The sequence below is a fragment of the Stenella coeruleoalba genome (assembly GCF_951394435.1).
Source record: "Stenella coeruleoalba genome assembly, chromosome: 1".
NCBI lineage: Eukaryota > Metazoa > Chordata > Mammalia > Artiodactyla > Delphinidae > Stenella > Stenella coeruleoalba.
Window position 1 is genome coordinate 163,190,948 of NC_137169.1, and position 22,860 is coordinate 163,213,807.

Here is a 22,860-nt window from a genome sequence, read left to right on the forward strand (position 1 = left end):
CTAACACACCATCATAAAGCAATTATACTCCAATAAAGATAATAAAAAATAAAAAAAATTAAAAATTAAATTAACTTAAATTAAAAAAATAAAATGGATCATGGATAAGGACCTACTGTATAGCACAGGGAACTCTCCTTAATACTCTGTAATGACCTATATGGGCAAAGAATCTAGAAAAGAGTGGATATATGTATAAGTGATTCACTTTGCTGTACAGCAGAAACTAACACAACATTGTAAATCAACTATACCAATAACAATTTAAAAAATAAATAAGTAAATAAACTAAGGGGAGGAAAAAAAACCAATACTGGGGTGAGTTCCCTGGTGCCACAGTGGTTAAGAATCCCTCTGCCAATGCAGGGGACACGGGCTCGACCCCTGGTCTGGGAAGATCCCACATGTCGCAGAGCAACTGAGCCCGTGAGCCACAATTACTGAGCCTGCGCTTTAGAGCCCGTGAGCCACAACTACTGAGCCCGTGTGTCACAACTACTGAAGCCCTTGCGCCTAGAGCCTGTGCTCCGTAACAAGAAAAGCCACCACAGTGAGAAGCCTGTGCACCGCAAAGAAGAGTAGCCCCCGCTCACCGCAACTAGAGAAAACCTGCGTGCAGCCAAAATAAATAAATAAAACAAAACAAAAACAATACCAGGTTTCAGAAAGAATCCCCCACATTTTAAGTTTGCATAGATGTTTAAGTCAGCTATTTGTTCAACGAACAAGAGTCGATGAAATATATTAGAAAGCATTTTATTAATAAGTTATTATAAAACAATATTCATTTCATGTAGCACAAATTAACTTTTTGGTGCAAGAAGAGGAATATCTGAATGTTTCCCATCTATTTCTAAAACTGTCAGAATTCCTTTGTATAAGATTGATATCTTCAAATCTAGAACCTAAACATAAATTTTTCTTAAGAATGCATACATAAAATACTTCTCCTGTGAATGCACTATATCTTTGACAAATCCCTATTGGGAGGTACAGTAGTGACTGCAGGCATTTATCTTTAAAACAACTTTTCCTGGGCTTCCCTGGTGGCGCAGTGGTTGAGGGTCCCCCTGCCGATGCAGGGGACACGGGTTCGTGCCCCGGTCTGGGAAGATCCCATATGCCGCGGAGCGGCTGGGCCTGTGGGGCATGGCCGCTGGGCCTGCGCGTCCGGAGCCTGTGCTCTGCAGGGGGAGAGGCCACAGCGATGAGAGGCCCGCGTACCGCAAAAAAAAACCCCAAAAAACAAAAAACAAAAACACAAAAAAACAACTTTTCCTCATTTTTCAGGTTTGAGAATGATATCACATCAAGTATGGAAAATAAGTTTTTTCCTTAAGATGACATAAATTCACTTAGAGATGTCTCCTCAAATTCAGAAAAACCCATTTCTTCAGCTCCTTCTGTCAGGACTCCATATTAATCTCAACCACTTCATTCTTGCCCGGAAGTGTTTTTGTCGGGTTGTCTTCACTTACACCTTCAATGTCTGCCAGATCAATAGGTGGTAAAGGATTCCTCCAGCACTGGAAGTTGTTATACTGACAAAATTCTTCATTGAGCTGGCGCGGTGCGGCCCACCAGTCTCCCCGCAGGGAGTCTGCGCGCCCCGCCCCATCGTCGCCACCGCCCCTCCCCTGGCCCGCGGGGCCTCACGGGCGGCTGCAGCAGAGGCGGCTCGCCGGTCTCCAGTCCGCGGCCCTCACGCTCCGCGCCGTCCTGGGCGTCAGTGTCCCCGCCATCGCGGCGCTTGCTGGGCGAAACCGAAGGCTCAGTCATAGCCCCTGCGTCGATTTTACGCTTTTGGGGCAGCTCCGGGACGCCGAGGGGCTGCCCGGAATGCGAGACCCCCGACGCGGGATCCAAAGCCGTGGCCACGCCGGCTCCTCAGGAAAGTCGCGGAGCAGGAGCCGCTTCCAGGGCACGTGGAACGTCAGGGGCTCGGCAGCATGTCGCTTGCCCGTGGGCCCCGAAGGCTCGGGCGGAGCCCGCCAGGAGCGGGACTCCCGTAGCTGTGGCAGCGGAGGGCCTCTCCACTAACTTTGACGTCGCTGTGGTCTTGCTCTCCAGGTCAATGCCAACCCCCAGTGCACCTTACATTCGCCATGCCTACAGAACAGATTGACAAAGATGAGTTTCCTGTTGGGACATCTTTGAAGTATAAATGCCGCCTTGGTTACTACAGAAGAGTGTTCTCTATCACCTGCCTGCAAAACTCTGTCTGGTCAAGCCCTGAAAACAACTGTAGGCGTAAGTAACTCTAGACTGAGGACTCCTCTGTGTCAATAATCCTTAACATCTGATCAGTCGTTCAAAGTTTGAAACAAAGACACGTGTCTTGGTAACTTTGCCTAAAGTATAAAAAGATGTGAGAGTTATTCTTGTAGGTTATATCTTCCTACTGCTTTGAGTTCCTAGCACCTTCATTACAAGTTCATTCCATGAGAAATGACTATCACGAGGCATGACTGAGGGAAAATCTCCCTTCACTAGGGGTGTCCCATTTTTTACAACTGAAACTAAGTAATGAATGACTCAGGAAAGGAAAGAAAAGTGTAGGTGGGGAGAGAATCCCAAACTTCAAGACTTTTGATGTACACTGGTTGAATGACAGAGTAAGCATTTTAGTAATAAGCAGAGTTTACATCTTTCTAAGAGGCAAAAAATATGGGGATGAGATCTGGAAGGGAGGTCTTTTTGAAAGTGGTGCTTAGTAGGTGGCTGATCCTGAGGCAGTCTTGTGAGTTTCCTCAAGGTGGCAAATCTGTGGAACTACAAGAGCTATGGTCAGTTTAGGACCTTATGTATTAACAGACGTTCAGAGTATTCTATACCCAGTCCCCACATTCTGCTTCTTTCCCGTAGGTAAATCATGTGGATCTCTTCCAGACCTCATAAATGGCAAAATGGACATCAACAAAGACACCCAGTTTGGATCAACTGTTAATTATTTTTGTAATGAAGGGTGAGTTGGCAGTAGCCTTGTTTGGGATGACAGTTCTAGAATTGTAACACTAGTCTCTTAACAGTAGTCTCAGAAAGGAAAGTCAAACTACCTGTCCATTTAAAACATAGCAGTAAGATTTCTAAGTAGAAGGTGTGCCTTGAATCCAGGCATTTAACTACCCTTGCAATGACTAAACAAATATTTGAAAAAATAGGAAAAAACCTGTAACCATGCTTAGAAATTGGAGGGGTGAGGGTAGTGTTTGCACACCAAATTAATGTACCTAAAGCCAAGTGAAGCATTTACTAGATGAGAAGGACCAGCATTCTAAAGAAGTAAGTGGAACAAACACACATATATTCTTAACTCAGAGCAATAAGAGCTAGAAATGTTGGACTCAGGAAAAAGTAGGAAAGAGTTGTTTATTTGGGATGATGGAGTAGATGTGGTGGATGGGCAAATCTTAATTGTTATAGCACCTCCCCAGAAGTGTTCACAACACAGGAATCTTGCTGTGGATATACTCTTGGCTTATCTGTAGGATAATTTAGGAAAAAAATTTAAGAAAAAAATAGGGACACCTTTTATCTTAACTTTTGTTCTGTTTTTATTACTTATTATTACTTAAAATACATGCAAAATAACATAAGTGAAACATAAAAATAGTAATAACAATAAAATGAATTTCCATGCATACCCCACCCACCTTAAAAACCATCACTAGTACCTTTGACACTATGTGCTTTTCCCAATTTCCATTCCTTCACCTCCAAAACTTCTTCAGAAGTAACCACCATCCTGAATTTTGTTTATCCCTTGCATTTCTTTTCCATTTTTTCCCATACATAGTCCTAATCATTATATTTTTAGTTATACATATTTTGAACTTTATATAAATGACATGATTTTATATGAACATCTTTGCAAATTGATTTTGATTTAATAGTTTTTTTCTGATATTCACTCATGTTGTTGTGGTTAATTCATTTTCATTTAGGATAGTGTTCTCTTGTCTGGATACAGAAGAATTTATTTCTTTTTTGTTGTTGTTGTTAGATATTTAGATTATTTCTAGTTTGTTTTGCTTTGTTTTGTTTTGGTTATTATAAGCATCCCTGATATAAAGATACTCATACATGTCACCTAGTACACATGGGCAAAAGTTTCTCTAGGACAGTGGTTTTCAAACTTATTTTACCATGATCAACAACTAAGAAATATATTTCTGCAGCACATACACACACACATAAACAGATACACATGTATACCACATCACATACACATTTATATAAATTAAAATTGTCACACAAATATTTAACATTATACTGAAAGTTCTAGCCAGGAAATTAGTCAAGAAAAAGAAATAAAAGGCATCCAGATTGGAAAGGAGAATTAAAACAATCTCTGTTTGGAATTAAAACAGTCTCTATTTGGAGGCCAGATCAAGACGGTGGAGTAGAAAAATCCTCGCCTTCTCCCACAGACATACGAAAACTACAACTACATATAGAATAACTATCTCTGAAAGTGACCTGAAGACTAGCAGAACAGATTTTCTACAACTAAGGATATAAAGAAAAGGCCACATTGAGATGAAGAGGAGGGGAAGAGATGTGGTCTAGTCAGAACACACCCCACCCCCCATGCAGTGACCCACAAGCCAGAAGAAAATCACAACCATGGGGATCCCCCCTGAGGAGTGAGGGGTCCAAGACCCACACTGGGCTCCCCAGCCTGGGGCATCTGCACCAGGAAGACAAACCACCATAGTGTCTGGCTTTGAAAACCAGCAGGCTTATGTTTCAGGGGAGCCAGAGGGCAGCGGGAGACTGCTCTTGAAGGGCTCACTTGCTCTGGGTCCCAGCACAGACAGAGCAGCAACTTAAAAAATGCCTTGGCTTTATGAGGAGGAGATTTATTGATTAATTCTGGGGCAGGTACCAGGGGATGGAAGTGCTGGTAGGTGCCATTTTTTTCTCTCCTTACACCTAGCTGGCCCAGTGCTGGTAGGTGCCTTTCTGTTACTCTCCATCAACATAGGTAACACTGTGTGCCCCACCCCAACGTTCCCCTAAGTACCTGCCCAGCCCAACCCACCTGCCTCAACCAGTCCCTCTAAAGAAGCTCCTACCCCATCCTACCTGGTACATGGTTCTGCCCAGGACCAGTGCTCCTCCAAAGTGGCTCACATTCTGGGGACCTAGCCCTTCCCACTAGCGAGCCCACAGAAGTTGCAACCAGGCCTCACAGACAGCTGGGCTGGGGATCAGCCCTGCCTACCAGTGTGTCTGTAGAAGTCATGGCCTAAACACAACAGGAAGATGCAGGCAGCCCATGCAGGGGATAGCCTTGAGCACCTGGCTCAGGTGACCAGGGGGGATTATGCCACTGGGCTCTACATAACACTGTCTACATAAGGCCACTCTTTTAAGGTTGGGAGATGTAGCTGATGTACCTAATGGATAAAAACAAACACCTAGAGTTAGGCAAAATAGGAGACAAAGGAATACCTTCCAAGTGAAAGAACAAGATAAAACCCCAGAAAAAGAAATATACAAGATGGAGATAAGCAATTTACAAGATAAAGAGTTCAAAGTAATAGTCATAAAGATGCTCATCAAACTCAGGAGAAGAATGGATGAACAACGTGAGAACTTCAACAAAGAGATAGAAAATACAAACAAGAGCCAATCAGAACTGAAGAATACAATAACTGAAATGAAAAATAATTAGAGGGAATCAATTACAGAACAGAGGATGCAGAAGAACAGATCAGTGGTCTGGAAGGCAGAGTAGTGGAAATCACCCAATTGGAACAGTGAAAAGAAAAAAAGGAATTAAAAAATGAAGATAGCCTTAGGAACCTCTGAGACTACATCAAGCATACTAACATTTTCATTAGAGAGGGCCCAGAAGGAGAAAAGAGAAAGAAAGGGACAGAAAGCCTATTTGAAAAGATAATGGCTGGAAACTTCCCTAACCTGGCAAAGGAAACATACGTTAAAATCCAGGAAGCACAGAGAGTCCCAAACAAGATGAAGCCAAAGAGACCCACATGAAGATACACTGCAATTAAAACGTCAAAAGTTAAGAGAGAATCTTAAAAGGAACAAGAAATAAACAAGTTATGTACAAGGAAACCCCCATAAGACTATCAACTGATTTTTAGGCAGAAACTTTACAGGCCAGAAGGGACTGGCACAATATTTTCAAAGTGCTGAAAGGAAAAGACTTATAAGAATATTTACCCAACAAATTTATCATTCAGAATTGAAGGAGAGATGGAGCCTCCCAGACAAGCAAAAGCTAAAAGTTCATCACCACTAAACTAAACTTGTAAAAGCTTTACAAGAAATGTTAAAGGAACTTCTTTGAACGGAAAAGAAAAGGCCATAACTAGAAACAAAAAAAAAATTATGAAGGGAAAAATATATCACTAGTAAAGGCAAACACAGAGTTAAGGTAGTGGATCTACCACTTATAAAGCTAGTATGAAGTTTAAAAGACAAAGTTAGTAAAATCCATCTAAATCTAAAATAAATAGTTAAGCAATACGCAGAATGAAAGGATGTAAAATATGATGTCAAAAACATAAAATGGGGGAAGGAGTAAAAATGCAGTGCTTTTAGAATGTGCTCCAACTTAAGCAACCATCAAATTAAAATAGGCTGCTATATACATAGGTTGCTATATGTAAATCTCATGGTAACTACAAACCAAAAACCTATAACACAAAATATAAACAGAAAAGAATACAGACATAAAGCTAGAGAGAATCATCCAATCACACGGGAAGAGAACAAGAGAAGAAGAAAGGAACAGAGAAGAACTACAAAAACAACTATAAAACAATTAACAATATGGCAAAAAGTATTTACCTATCAGTAATTACTTTAAATGTAAATGAATGAAATACTCTAATCAAAAGATACAATGTTCTTGGATTGGAAGAATCAATATTGTGAAAATGACTATACTACACAAAGCAATCTACAGATTCAGTGCAATCCCTATCAAATTACCAATGGCATTTTTCACAGAAGTAGAACAAAAAAATTAACAATTTGTATGGAAACACAATAGACCCCAAATAGCCAAAGCAATCTTGAGAAAGAAAAACAGAGCTGGAGGAATCAGGCTTCCTGATTTCAGACTATACTACAAAGCTATAGTAATCAAGACAGTATGGTACTGGCACCAAAACAGAAATATAGATCAATGGTACAGGATAGAAAGCCCAGAGATAAACTCACACAGCTATGTTCACCTAATCTATGACAAAGGTGGCAAGAATATACAATGGAGAAAAGACAGTCTCTTCAATAAGTGGTACTGGGAAAAGAATGAAATTAGAACACTCCGTAACACCATATGCAAAAATAAACTCAAAATGGATTAAAGACCAAATATAAGGCCAGAAACTATAAAACTCTTAGAGGAAAACAGGCAGAACACTCTTTGACATAAATCACAGCAGGATCTTTTTTGACCCACCTCCTAGAGAAATGAAAATAAATACAAAAATAAACAAATGGGACCTAATGAAACTTCAAAGCTTTTGCACAGCAAAGGAAACCATAAACAAGATGAAAAGACAACCCTCAGAATAGGAGAAAATATTTGCAAACGAAGCAACTGACAAAGGATTAATCTCCAAAATGTACAAGCAGCTCATGCAGCTCAATATCAAAAAAACAAACAACCCAATCCAAAAATAGGCAGGAGACCTAAACAGACTTTTCTCCAAAGAAGACACACAGATGGCCAAGAGGCACATGAAAAGCTGCTCAACATCACTAATTATTAGAGAAATGCAAATCAAAACTACAATGAGGTATCACCTCACACCAGTGAGAATGGCCATCATCAAAAAATCTACAAACAATAAATGCTGGAGAAGGTGTGGAGAAAAGGGAACCCTCTTGCACTGTTGGTGGAATGTAAATTGATACAGCCACTATGGAGAACAGTATGGTTACTTAAAAAAACTAAAAATAGAACTACCATATGATCCAGCAATACCACTAAGGGGCATATACCCTGGGAAAGCTATAATTCAAAAAGACACATGCACCCCAATATTCATTGCAACACTATCTACAATACCAGGGCATGGAAGCAATATAAATGTCCATCAACAGATGAATGGATAAAGAAGATGTGGCACATATATACAATGGAATATTACTCAGCCATAAAAAGGAATGAAATTGGGTCATTTGTAGAGATGTGCATAGACCTAGAGTCTCTCATACAGAGTGAAGTAAGTCAGAAAGAGAAAAACAAATATTGTATATTAAGGCATATATGTGGAATCTAGAAAAATGGTACAGGTACATATTTGCAGAGCAGGAATAGAGACGTAGACATAGAGAACGGATGTGTTGACATGTGGGGGGAAAGGGAGTTGGGATGAATTGGGAGATTGGGACTGACATATATACACTACCATGTGTAAAATAGCTAGCTAGTGGGAAACTGCAGTATAGTGAAGGGAGCTCAGCTCGGTGCTCTGTGGTGACCTAGATGGGTGGGATGGAGCAGGGTGGGAGGGAGGTCAGAGACGGAGGGGATATGTATATACATATAGCTGATTCACTTTGTTGTGCAGCAGAAACCAATGCAACATTGTAAAGCAACTATACCCCAATTAAAAAAATAAAAGATACAGGGTGGCTGAATGGATTAAGAAAACAAGACCCATATATATGCTGTCTACAAGAGACTCACTTCAAATCTAAAGGCACACACAGACTGAAAGTGAAAGGATAGAAAAAGATATCCCACACAAATGTAAACAAAAAGAAAGCTGGAACAGCAAGACTTATATTAGACAAAATACACTTTAAAACAAAGACTGTAACAGAAGACACAGAAGGACATTACATAATGATAAAGGGATAAACCCAAGAAGAGGACATAACATAAATATATCTATGACAATAGTCAAGATATGGAAGCAACCTAAGTGTCATTGATAGGTAAATGGATAAAGAAGATGGAGTATATATACAAAATAATATCACTCAGCCATAAAAAGGAATGAAATCTTGTCATTTGTGACAACATGAATGGACCTAGAGGGCATTATGTTAAGTGAAATAAGTTAGGCAAAGACAAATATGATTTCACTTATATGTGGAATCCAAAAAACAAAACAAATGAACAAACAAAACAAAGCAAAGCAGAAATGGACTCACAGATACAGAGAACAAACTGGTGGTCATCAAAGGGAAGGGGGATAGGGGGTTGGGTGAAACAGGTAAAGGAGATCAAGAGGTATAAACTTCCAGTTATAAAATAAATAAATCACAGGATGTAATGTACAGCATAGAGAATATAGGCAGTAATATTGTAATAACTTTGCATCATGACAGATGGTTACTAGGCTTATTGTGGTGATCAATTCAATATATACATATATATACACATGTATATGTATATATATAATATGTCAAATCACCATGTTGTACATCTGAAATTAATACAATATTGTATGCCAACTATAGTTCAATCAAAAAAAGAAAAGAGAAACAACCCCTCTGTTTGCAAATGACATATCTGGTATAGAAAATGCTAAGGAATGCACACACAAACATATTATAGCTAATAAATAGTTCATCAAGATTTCAGGATACAAGTTATCAGATGATTTATTTTTAACATGGGTGTTTCATGATGTAAAGGAAGATTATTTTTAGAGAGGGATTTAAGAACATAATTATATCTAAAATCACAGAGTATAACAAGAAATCTTGAAATTAAGAAAATTTTAAAGTGCTAGACTTATAGTCAGTGTCTCATTCTTGACCTCAAAAAATGGAGAAAACAAATTCATGTGTATTTTTAATGGATGTTACCCTGGTAGGGTAAAAAATAATTTCCAACTGAACAAAAGTAAACAAATTAATCCATGTAGCAAAATAGAGGGAAGAAAATGTTACACTTTCTTCATATAAGTTGGGGGCACAATTGGGGTATTTTTGTTTTTTCCTTTTAGAAATTTGTTTTATAAAAATGAGATCATGTTCATTGTAATCAGGATGTAAAGCAAATTTGTTGTTTTTCTACATGAAGATTTTCTACCTAGTATATCTATTACCTTTCTTGAATAATATTGTTCATTGTAATGTTCATTGTAATCAGGATGTAAAGCAAATTTGTTGTTTTTCTACATGAAGATTTTCTACCTAGTATATCTATTACCTTTCTTGAATAACCTATAGAATTTAAAAGTACATTCTCTCACCGTAGAGTACAAAGTTGAAAACCAATCTACTAAAAGGGCTTCGGTTTATATTATTCAAATCTTCAACATCTTTACTTCAAAGCATATTATTAAGTTAAAGTAATTTTAAGTATATTATAATGGTATATTATAAAATACAGAGCTCAAGAGTAGAATGGGAAGTCCAGAAATAGACTCAAATTTGTAAAAGAGGGAATTATATGAAGGTATCATGCAGCATTTCAAAGCAGTAAGCAAACTAGTATTTTTTATTTATGTTAAATAATTAGCACATTTTATGCACCACAAAAAATTTCATATTGATCAAAGAATTACATGTTATATGTGACACCTAAATAAAATGAAATAAAAAAATAATAAATATGTATCAGATTTAGGAACATTTCAAGTCAGTGGGTTCATTTCAAGCAAAGGCAGAATCCACAGAGAGGTTTATAGAATTGACACATATACAAATACTAAAAACAAATAAAATACAAATGAAAAACCACAAAAATATATAAAAAGCCCTTACAAACAAAATATGAACACCTAAATAGAGAAATGATTAAAAGATACAAAGTGGCAATTAACAAAAGAAAAAGGTACAAATTGTAAATACATGTGGAAGAGTCTGGCCTTGCTATTAATAAAATTAATACAAATGAAAATAACAATAATATGCTACTTTAACCACTTATTCAATCCAAAAGTATTTATTCAGAGCTCACAAATACTAAGAATAGGTACTATTCTGGAAGCTGGAGATATAGCAATAAACAAAATACACAAAAATCCCTCTGTGTAGCTGTTAGTTTTGAAGTTCAGGGTAATGGGCATTGACATAAACTCCTAGTAGCACTATAAATTGATACAAATTTATACCATTTAACACAATTTAGGCAATACACTTTTGCCAAGAAGTCAAACTTAACAGTCTTCCTTTTTGAAGTCTTTTAGACTCTAAAGGCTTGGAAAGGTTGGAATGGAAAACATCTTAATGTTCAACAACAGGGGATTATTTGAGTAAATTATGGTCCATTCATGTGATGGAATATTATTCTGCCAATAAAAATATTGGGGATTGATTATATTTGCTGGGGTTTGAGGGATTCCAATAAACAATACATATATCTTCACCACGAAATTTCTGAACCAGCTGAGGAATCAGACAGATGAAGATCAAATTATATCTTTATTGCTGAAAGAGATTAGTAGAGAATATAACTTTAGGTCAGGGCTAAATGACCTAATTTTTAAAATCCCATAATTAAATGTAATTACCTGTTCTCAGACACAGCTGGACAACTGTAAGCTTCCTGTATCCATCCCATCCCCACCACCACTAACCACAGGGGGTAAGAGAGGCCCCTTAGCACATGGCAGAGAATATACATCCTCTCTGCAGGCATGAAGAGTGGGAATGAGGCACAAGATGCAGAAGTTTGAGATGAATTGCCCTATACTTCTCCCAAACTCACCAGTCTGAGAACTCATGATGGGTAGGTAGGGGTAAACAGAGAACCCAGGACTGTCGATCTCAATAAGGCCCCAAAAAGAAATCTGAAAAGCAAATGTAGGTGTCCTACCCAACAATATTGTATATAATGAAAACAGTTTTAGGATAGACATTATATTTAAAGAAGGTGAGACCCCAAAGGGACTGTTCTGTGCAAGGAAAGGAGAGGAAGTTGCTTGTTTTTCCAGAGAAGAAGGAGGAGAAAGACAAGTGAGGGTTGGAATAAAATGCCTAATGGCATTCACTTCCCAGTGTAACACTCCCTAAAACTTCCCCCAAATGCAACAACAAATGCTTTGAGCAAGTGGATTTGTGGGAGAAACCCACAAAAATCCTGGGCATGGCTGCTAGATGAAATGTAGTGCAGAACCCAAAGCCAGTAGGGAGGGACACAGGAAAGTGGAAGCAGAGAGGAGTATGGGGAAATTAGCCCTAAGACACACAGTAATCATGTGTGTGGAAGAGGACTCTCACACAGCTGTGAAATATAGGTCCTGGCCCAGTTTAACTACACCTACTTGACAGCTGACATCCATGTTACATGTATATCTCTTCATGTAAGAAACCGAAAGAATTTTCTGTAAGTTCTTGACCCAGAGTTTGGTGCACAGACCAGCAAGGTCAGCATCTCCTGGGAGCTTGTTAGAAATGCAGAATTTTCATACCCACTGAATCAGAATCGTATTTTCACAAGATCCCCTGGTGATTTCTATGCAAATAAAACTTTGGAGAAGCACTTCTCTAAACCATTAACTATGTTGTAAGATACAGTTTAGGTAATTTTTTTCCATTACTGGAATTTTCTGTATCTTTCACAGTTTTTCTACAATGACTATTAACTTTTGTAATCAGCTTTTAAAGAGCTGTTATTGAACTTCCAGTTCCAGATTCACTTTTCCCTGCTTCTCTCTCTACACATAGTTAAATACCCTAGAAATTGTTCAACATACAATCATAAAAGGACCACAAAAGGTAGAAAGAAAGTGGACTGGCTAGGGACCCCAGAACTTAAAGAATGACCCTGCAGTGAGTTCCCTGCGTTTTCTTTTTATCTCTCAGGATGGGTGCTATAGAAGACTGTAAGCCAGAACAGTCAACAAGCAGAGAGAGAGAGAAGCCTACTCCCCTGTTAAAGGACTGGGGAAGGGAAAGCTCAGCAGGGATGTAGTAAGGAGACCTATACTTAGTGATAGTGGTGGCCCAATCTGCCTAAATTAGCAGCATAAGGAGAAATTGGGGATGGGGGAAGTCTATCCTTCGCATGTCACACACACATGGGAAGCAGCAGGTCCCAGTCCACCAGCAGCTGTGTCAATAGCGGAACCTGGGTGCGCTGGCATATCTCATGCCCCCGCATGTGAGCCTTATTCTGCCTGCAATGGCAGCATCAGCAGAGCCTGGTTGGTGAGACCTAGACTTCAAGATAGCAGCAGGAGGGCTCCTCCACTCACACCAGACATGGGATTGGTAACTTATTTGTCTGGCTTCTTGGAGGCACCTCTGTGCATTTGTCCTCAAGTGGTCTTATGGATGTGTTTCAGAAAATGGTTATTTTATATGATTTGTTATGGAATTTGTTCTAATAAATCATTCTTCTATCATGTGTCAACATGCAAAAAAATAAAACAAAACAAAACGTTTTAGAAGAATTGCCGACTCAAGGTAGAACTTGCTTCACCATTTTTATCCCAATCCTCTTGATTAGAAAATCAAAAAGAGCACTTTAAGAAATAATCTTTATGAAGTCGAAAACCAGAGGGGTCTCCATGATTCTCCGCTCCTATGGCAAACAGGAAGGAAGAGGTGCACACACAGTGGAAAGACTGCAGCTTTCCTTTACTCCATTTGTTATCTATTTGTGTGTATGTGTGTTTGCAGTGCAATTTAGAATATCTTCATTTTTGATGGTGTACTGGAAGGCATTAAAAACCTGAAAACAATACTGAAGGCATTAATAAATACAACATAACCACTGCTTCAATGTAACAGTGCTTCAGGTTTCTTCAAGAACATCCACAGCTCTTTTCATTTGATCTCCATTTGACCCATTTTGATGTTTGAATAAAGTTTGTGCTGCCATAGTTTCTTATATATTCATAAGGCAGTGTTCTCAGCTATACCAAATAACACTTGACTGTTATTTGACACTATTTGTCTTAACCTGTAGTAGTATCAAGTTCGGCCTTACTCTCCACCAATTTTCATGAATGGTTCAGCCCAACACACCATGACTATAGAAAATTTCAGTTGAAGTAAAAATAAATGTCATCAGTTTTTCCAAATTGTATGGCAAACTTTGAACAGCTTGCGGTGTACTAATTGAGAATTTCTGCCTTTAACATTTATAATATGAAATAAGTGTTCAACTGTTTTTGTCTTGTTTGGATTTCCTTTGGCTATAGTTTGATGAATCATATTTATCTTAGATGTATATAAAAAATGTGCCTTAACCTAATAAAGAAGAGAGATCTCATCTAATTTAGAAGGCATGAAGAAGATAATTTTAAAGTTCAGATAAAGACACAAAAGTTGGGAAAGCAATAGTACTTTGACAAATGGAAATTGTCCTTCTAAATTTTCCAAGATTGTAATCTCTTATAAGCAGCAATTTAAACAGGATTAAGTGTTTATTTAGAATATAACATTCATTATTCTTTGCCTCTAGATACCGACTCATTGGTAAATCCTCTGCTGCATGCATCATCTCTGGCAACTCTGTCACCTGGGATAATGACCCACCTATTTGTGAGAGTGAGTTGAAATATTCTTTTCTATCACCTTTACCAATAAATTCTCACTTTCCCCCTGGAGTTATAAAAATCTTAATTGATTTTTGCATTCTGTCATCCAGATGTCTGCAGACAGCTATAATGGTCTCAAAAATACATGTGGGGTCCTGGCAACTGTTTTCTTAAGTTCATCTTTATCCTGGGTTGTGCCTTTTCTGAACCTCGGGACTTAAATGCATAAAAGTCTTCAAACTTTATTTTTACTTCAATTAATTTGGAATTATGTTGGTTCTGCCATCCCCAGTATAATAATCATCCTGCTTAAAAAATTAGTAAAGATTTTTAAAGTGATACTCTTTGAGGTTTGATGAAGCTGTGGAGGAATTCACACTTTCATGTGCCAATGGTTCAACACACTCTCTTGAAAGTCATAATGTAATATGAGCCTCAAAAATGGGCTTATATTTTGACCCGCTTCTTAGAATTTATACTTAGGAAATAAACAGATTGTAAACTTTTTATTGCAGCATACTTTATAATGGCAAACATGTTAAACTAACCTAAATGCACTGCATGGTCCCTAATATGGTTTGGAAATAACCTATTGGAAGCAAAAAGACATGTCAAAAGTGACTACAGAGAATTCCCTAAGAAGCATAAAATAGCCATGCAGAATTAGAAGAAATACATCCATACATTGAAAAGTTATTCAGCCATAAAAAGATATTATGGAAAAGCACTTAATATTTATACAGATGATTATTATATCTATTTCTGTGAAGAAAATCAGATGACAAAATAGTACGTTTTATACACAATTTATACAAGACTATAGAAGATCTCATTATATTAAAAATAATACATCTTGACATATTTCCATTTTTTTGTCTCTATCTATAATTCTGTAACCTTTTCTATATCCAACCCTGACAAGTGGCTTTAAGCCTCCTTGGTGAAGGGTAGGGAGGAAACTTACAGTATACATTTTGGCTGTGCAGCAGGTGCTTCCTCTTCCTCAAGAAGAGCCAGTCTCCTGTTTTATTGAAGCTGCTCTGGGTCTCTAAATTGGTTCTCAAGTCTTAGAATTGGTTGATAAATAACCAAAACTCTCTTTTGTAGTGATTCAAGTCAGGCTTCTGTCCACTAGACCTAGATCTTCTTTGCTAATACAAATCAACTAAAACTTTAGACCAGTATCCATCTACTTCAGTTTTAGAGATTCCATGATCAATGAGCCAATGATAAAGATCTTTGCAGGAAAATCATTCTGATTTCTGCTTCAGTTGTCTCTGACAGTTAAGTGTTACCACTTGGCCTCTGCAACCCTGAGGTCCTTTCATCCCCATTGGATTCAGGTAACCCCATTTAATAGCTACCATTCCCACTGTCATTCCTGGCCTATGGAGAATAGCCATCACAGAGTTCTTCAAGGATGCTGAAACTTTTGCATAAATGTATTTCTCAAAGCCTTGGGTAAAAGGTCTCACTTTCAACCTATGTGCACCATGGAGATAATTAGGGAGTAGATGAACAGGTCTTACATAATAAATCCACTCTAGCATTCCTAAGTCCCTAGGCCACAGGATGTTTTCCTCTGCAGTATACTAATAATGTTCTGCTTTTCAACTTCATTCTGTTAGGCCACACTCAAACTAACACATTGAATTCAGAATCTCAATTCTTTTGCTGTATTTTATACTTTCTCATAGGTCATAAGTTTTATTTCCCCAAATCTCCCTGGTCCTGTCAGGGCTTGAATCTGGTTAGAGGACTAGAAACAATGCAAGGTGGTAGGGATAGGTCCTGAGGAAAATCATCAGTTCTTGCAATTTGGGTTGCCAGACTTAGTAAATAAAAATGCAAGATGCCCAATTAAATTTGAATTCAGAGAAGCAACAAATATTTCTGTAGTATAAATATGTGCCATGCAATATTTGGGATATACTTAGAAATTTTCTTGTTTTTCTGAAATTCAAATTTAATAGAGCATTCTGTATTTTCCATGGCAGTCCTATCAGGACAGCTACCTCAGGAGAGGCTGTTAGTTTCTTCAGGCAAGAGGAGGCTTTTCTCCTCAGATCAGGGAGGAAGGCTCTCCTTCTGGCAAAGGAGGCTTGGCAGAATTTCTTGTTTTCTTTTTTGCCATCTGTGTATCTTCTTTTTTTTTTTTTTGTATTTACAATTATTTACTTTTCTTTGTGGTTACAATTTTTTAAACATCTTTATTGGAGTATAATTGCTTTACAATGTTGTGTTAGTTTCTGCTGTATAAAAAAGCAAATCAGCTGTATGCATACATATATATCCTCACATCGCCTCCCTCTTGCATCTCCCTCCCACCCTCCCTATGCCACCCCTCTAGGTGGTCACAAAGCACCGAGCTGACCTCCCTGTGCTATGCAGCTGTTTCCCACTAGCTAGCTATTTTATATTTGGTAGTGTATATATATCAATGCTACTCTCTCACTTCATCCCAGCTTAACCTTCCCACTTACCGTGTACTCAAGTGCATTCTCTATGTCTGTCTTTATTCCTGTCCTGCCCCTAGGTTCATCAGAACCTTTTCTTTTTAGATTCCATATATATGTGTTGGCATATGGTATTTGTTTTTCTCTTTCTGACTTACATTACTCTGTATGACAGACTCTAGGTCCATCTACCTCACTACAAATAACTCAATTTTGTTTCTTTTTATGGCTGAGTAATATTCCATTGTATATATGTGGCACATCTCCTTTATTCATTCATCTGTCGATGGACACTTAGGTTGTTTCCATGTCCCAGCTATTGTAAATAGAGCTGAAATGAACATTGTGGTACATGACTCTTTTTGAATTATGGTTTTCTCAGGGAATATGCCCAGTAGTGGGATTGCTGGGTGGTATGGTAGTTCTATTTTTAGTTTTTTAAGGAACCTCCATACTGTTCTCCAGAGTGGCTGTGTCAATTTACATCCCACCAACAGTGCAAGAGGGTTCCCTTTTCGCCACACCCTCTCCAACATTTATTGTTTGTAGATTTCTTGATGATGGCCATTCTGACCAGTGTGAGGTGATACCTCATTGTAGATTTGATTTGCATTTCTCTAATGATTAGTGATGTTGAGCATCCTTTCATGTGTTTGTTGGCAATCTGTATAGCTTCTTTGGAGAAATATCTATTTAGGTCTTCTGCCCATTTTTCGATTGGGTTGTTTGTTTTTCTGATATTGAGCTGCTTGTAAATTTTGGAGATGAATCCTTTGTCAGTTGCTTCATTTGAAAATATTTTCTCCCATTCTGAGGTTGTCTTTTTGTCTTGCTTATGGTTTCGTTTGCTGTGAAAAAGCTTTTAGGTTTCATTAGGTCCCATTTGTTTACTTTTCTTTTTATTTCCATTTCTCTAGCAGGTGAGTCAAAAAGGATCTTGCTGTGATTTATGTCATAGAGTGTTCTGCCTATATTTTCAGCTAAGAGTTTTATAGTGTCTGGCCTTACATTTAGGTCTTTAATCCATTTTGAGTTTATTTTTGTGTATGGTGTTAGGGAGTGTTCTAATTTCATTCTTTTACATGTAGCATGCCAGTTTTCCCAGCACCATTTGTTGAAGAGGCTGTCCTTTCTCCATTATATATTCTTGCCTCCTTTATAAAAAATAAGGTGACCATATGTGTGTGGGTTTATGTCGGGGCTTTCTGTCCTGTTCCATTGATCTATGTTTCTGTTTTTGTGCCAGTACCATACTGTCTTGATTACTGGAGCTTTGTAGAATAGTCTGAAATCAGGGAGTCTGATTCTTCCACCTTCGTTTTTTTTTTTTTCCTCAAGATTGCTTTGGCTATTCGGAGTCTTTTGTGTTTCCACACAAATTGTGTAATCTTTTGTTCTACTTCTGTGAAAATGCCATTGGTAGTTTGATAGGGATTGCCTTGAATCTGTAGATTGCTTTGGATAGTAGAGTCATTTTCACAATGTTGATTCTTCCAGTCCAAGAACATGGTATACCTCTCCATCTGTTTGTATCAGCTTTAATTCCTTTCATCAGTGTCTTATAGTTTTCTGCATGCAGGTCTTTTGTTTCCTTACGTAGGTTTATTCCTAGGTATTTTATTCTTTTTGTTGCAGTGGTAAATGGGAGTGTTTCCTTAATTTCTTTTTCAGAATTTTCATCATTAGTGTATAGGAATGCCAGAGATTTCTGTGCATTAATTTTGTATCCTGCTACTTTACCAAATTCATTGATTAGCTCTAGTAGTTTTCTGGTAGCATCTTTAGGATTCTGTATGTATAGTATCATGCCATCTGCAAACAGTGACCATTTTACTTCTTTTCTGATTTGGATTCCTTTTATTTCTTTTTCTTCTCTGATTGCTGTGGCTAAAACTTCCAATACTATGTTGAATAATAGGGCTGAGAGTGGGCAACATTGTCTTGTTCCTGATCTTAGAGGAAATGGTTTAAGTTTTTCACAATTGAGAACGATGCTGGTTATTGGTTTGTCATATATGGCTTTTATTATGTTGAGGTAACTTCCCTCTATGCCTACTTTCTGGAGGGTTTTTATGATAAATGGGTGTTGAATTTTGTTGAACACTTTTTCTGCATCTATTGAGATGATCATATGGTTTTTATCCTTCAGTTTGTTAATATGATGTATCACATTGATTGATTTGTGTATATTGAAGAATCCTTGAATTCCTGGGATAAACTCCAGTTGATCATGGTGTATGATCCTTTTAATGCGCTGTTGGATTCTGTTTGCCTGTATGTTGTTGAGGATTTTTGCATCTATGCTCATCAGTGATATTGGCCTGTAGATTTCTTTCTTTGTGACAACTTTGTCTGGTTTTGGTATCAGGGTGATGGTGGCCTCTTAGAATGAGTTTGAGGTTGTTCCTCCCTCTGCTATGTTTTGGAAGAGTTTGAGAAGGATAGGTGCTTAGCTCTTCTCTAAATGTTTGATGAATTTGCCTGTGAAGGCATCTGGTCCTGAGCTTTTGTTTGTTGGAAGATTTTTAATCACAGTCTCAATTTCAGTACTTGTGATTGGCCTGCTTATATCTTCTATTTCTTCCTGGTTCAGTCTCAGAAGGATGTGCTTTTCTAAGAATTTGTCAATTTCTTCCAGGTTTTCCATTTTATTGGCATAGAGTTGCTTGAAGTAATCTCTCATGATCCTTTGTATTTCTGCAGTGTCAGTTGTTACTTCTCCTTTTTCATTTCTAATTCTATTGATTTGAGTCTTCTCCCTTTTGTTCTTGATGAGTCTGGCTAATGGTTTATTTTGTTTATCTTCTCAAGGAACCAGCTTTTAGTTTTATTGATCTTTGCTATTGTTTCCTTTATTTCTTTTTCATTTATTTCTGAGCTGATCTTTATGATTTCTTTCTTTCTGCTAATTGTGGGGTTTTTTTGTTCTTGTTTCTCTAATTGCTTTAGGTGTAAGGTTAGGTTGTTTATTTGAGGTGTTTCTTGTTTCTTGAGGTAAGGTTGTATTACTAAAAACTTCCCTCTTAGAATTACTTTTGCTGTATCACATAGCTTTTGGGTCATTGTGTTTTCATTGTCATTTGTTTCTAGGTATTTTGATTTCCTCTTTGATTTCTTTAGTGATCTCTTGGTTATTAAGTAGTGTATTGTTTAGTCAGCCTCCATGTGTTTGTATTTTTTACATATTTTTTTCCTGTGGTTGATATCTAGTCTTATAATGTTGTGCTTGGAAAAGATACTTGATATGATTTCAATATTCTTAAATTTACCAAGGCTTGATTTGTGACCCAAGATATAATCTATGCTGGAGAATGTTCCATGAGCACTTAAGAAGAAAGTGTATTCTGTTGTTTTTGGATGGAATGTCCTATAAATGTCAATTAAGTTCATCTTGTTTAATGTATCATTTAAAGCTTGTGTTTCCTTATTTATTTTCATTTTGGATGATCTGCCCATTAGTAAAAGTGGGGTGTTAAAGTCCCTACTATGATTGTGTTACTGTCGATTTGCACTTTTATGGCTGTTGGCATTTGCCTTATGTATTAAGGTACTCCTATGTTGGGTGCATAAATATTTACAATTGTTATATCTTCCTCTTGGATTGATCCCTGGATCATTATGTAGTGTCCTTCTTTGTCTCTTGTACGTGTCTTAATTTAAAGTGTATTTTATCTGATATGAGAATTGCTACTCCAACTTTCTTTTGATTTCCATTTGCATGTAATATCTTTTTCCATCCCCTCACTTTCAATCTGTGTGTGTCTTAGGTCTGAAGTGGGTCTCTTGTAGCAGCATACATATGGGTCTTGTTTTTGTATCCATCAGCCAGTGTATGTCTTTTGGTTGGTGCATTTAATCCATCTACTTTAAGGTGACTATCGATATGTATGTTCCTATTACCATTTTCTTAATTGTTTTGGGTTTGTTATCGTAGGTCTTTTCCTTCTCTTGTGTTTCCTGCCTAGAGAAATTCTGTTAGCATTTTTTGTAAAGCTGGTTTGGTTGTGCTGAATTCTGTTAGCTTTTGCTTGTCTGTAAAGGTTTCAATTTCTCCTCGAATCTGAATGAGATCCTTGCTGGGTAGAGTAATGTTGGTTGTAGGTTTTTCCCTTTTATCACTTTAAATATGTCCTGCCACTCCCTTCTGACTTGCAGAGTTTCTGCTGAAAGATCATCTGTTTACCTTATGGAGATTTCCTTCTATGTTTTATGTTGCTTTTCCTTTGCTGCTTTTAATATTTTTTCTTTGCATTTAATTTTTGATAGTTTGATTAATATGTGTCTTGGTGTGTTTCACGTTGGATATATCCTGTATGGGGCTTTCTGTGCTTCCTAGACTTGATTGACTATTACCTTTCCCATGTTAGGGAAGTTTTCAACTCTAATATCTTCAAGTATATTCTCAGTCTGTTTCTTTTTCTTTTCTTCTTCTGGGACCGCTAATTCGAATGTTGGTGTGTTTAATGTTGTCCCAGAAGTCTCTGAGACTGTCCTCTATTCTTTTCATTTTGTTTCCTTTATTCTGCTCTGTGGTAGTTATTTCTACTATTTTACCTTCCAGGTCACTTATCCATTCTTCTGCCTCAGTTATTCTGCTACTGATTCCTTCTTGAGAATTTTTAATTTCATTTACTGTGTTTTTCATCATTTTTTGTTTGCTCTTTAGTTCTTCTCGGTCCTTGTTAGATGTTTCTTGTATTTTCTCCATTCTATTTCCAAGGTTTTGGATCATCTCTACTATCGTTACTCTGAATTCTTTTTCAGGTAGACTGCCTATTTCCTCTTCATTTGTTTAGTCTGGTAAGTTTTTACCTTGTGCCTTCATCTGCTGCATACTTCTCTGTCTTCTCATTTTGTTTAAGTTACTGTGTTTGGGGTCTCCTTTTTGCAGGCTGCAGGTTCGTAGTCCCCATTGTTTTTGGTGTCTGCCCCCAGTGGGTGAGGTTGGCTCAGTTGCTCGTGTAGGCTTTTTGGTGGAGGGGACTGGTGCCTGTGTTCTGGTGAGGGGGCTGGATCTTGTCTTTCTCGTGGGCAGTGCCACGTCCTGTGGTGCGTTTTCGGGTGTCTGTGAACTTAGTATGATTTAGGCAGCCTCTCTGCTAATGGGTGGGGTTGTATTCCTGTCTTGCTAGTTGATTGGCATGGGGCATCTAGCACTGGAGCTTGCTGGCTGTTCGGTGGTGTTGTGTCTTATTGTTGAGATGGAGATCTGTGTGAGAGCTCTTGCCGATTGATATTATGTGGGGTGGGACATCTCTGGTTTTCCAATGTCCTGAACTTGGCTCTTCGACCTCAAAGGCTCAGGCCTGATGCCAGGCCTCAGCACCAAGACCCTGTCAGCCACATGGCTCAGAAGAAAAGGGAGAAAAAAAGAAAGAAAAAACAATTTAAGAAAAAAAAATTATTGCAATTGAAAAATAATAATAATAGAAAGAAGAGAGCAATAAACAAATCCACCAATTATAACAAGTGCTAAAAACTATACTAAGATAAACATAAAAATCAGAAACAAATCAATCACAGACAGCAAACCCCAAGTCTACAGTTGCTCCCAAAGTCTACCGCCTCAATTTTGGGATGATTCATTGTCCATTCAGGTATTCCACAGATGCAGGGTACCTCAAGTTGATTGTGGGGATTTAATCCGCTGCTCCTGAGGCTGCACGGAGCAATTTCCCTTTCTCTTCTTTGTTCGCACAGCTCCTGAGGTTCAGCTTTGGTTTTGGCCCTACCTCTACATGTAGCTTGCCCTCAGGCATCTGTTCCCACCCAGACCAGACAGGGTTTAAGCAGAAGCCGATTAGGGGGCAGTGGCTCACTGAGGCTGGAGCAGGGAGGGAGGGGTACGGTAGTTATAACTGGAATGCGTAGTGAGCCTGTGGCGACAGAGGCCAGCGTGGTGTTGCAACAGCCTGAGGCGCACTGTGTGTTCACCTGGGAAAGTTGTCTCTGGATCACAGGACCCTGGC

The 22,860-nt window shown here is 38.1% G+C and overlaps 1 protein-coding gene and 1 pseudogene across 2 annotated transcripts in view; one reads left to right on the top strand and one right to left on the bottom strand.

The window, feature by feature from the left end:
• Window positions 1-1,374: 1,374 nt before the first annotated feature.
• Window positions 1,375-2,107, bottom strand: LOC307177707 (uncharacterized protein C9orf40-like; annotated as a pseudogene). The gene is made up of 2 exons: window positions 2,099-2,107; window positions 1,375-2,012 (listed from the first exon to the last, which is right to left on the bottom strand). The product of its transcript is annotated as an uncharacterized protein C9orf40-like (transcript).
• Window positions 2,108-2,906: 799 nt separating this feature from the next.
• Window positions 2,907-22,860, top strand: part of CR1 (complement C3b/C4b receptor 1 (Knops blood group)) — a gene marked incomplete at both ends in the record, with an annotated part of 113,398 nt that continues 93,444 nt past the window's right edge. The window contains 2 exons of the mRNA XM_079905199.1: window positions 2,907-2,965; window positions 14,360-14,445. Coding sequence (XP_079761325.1) covers window positions 2,907-2,965; window positions 14,360-14,445 — 145 coding nt within the window. The remainder of the gene's footprint in view (window positions 2,966-14,359; window positions 14,446-22,860) is intronic.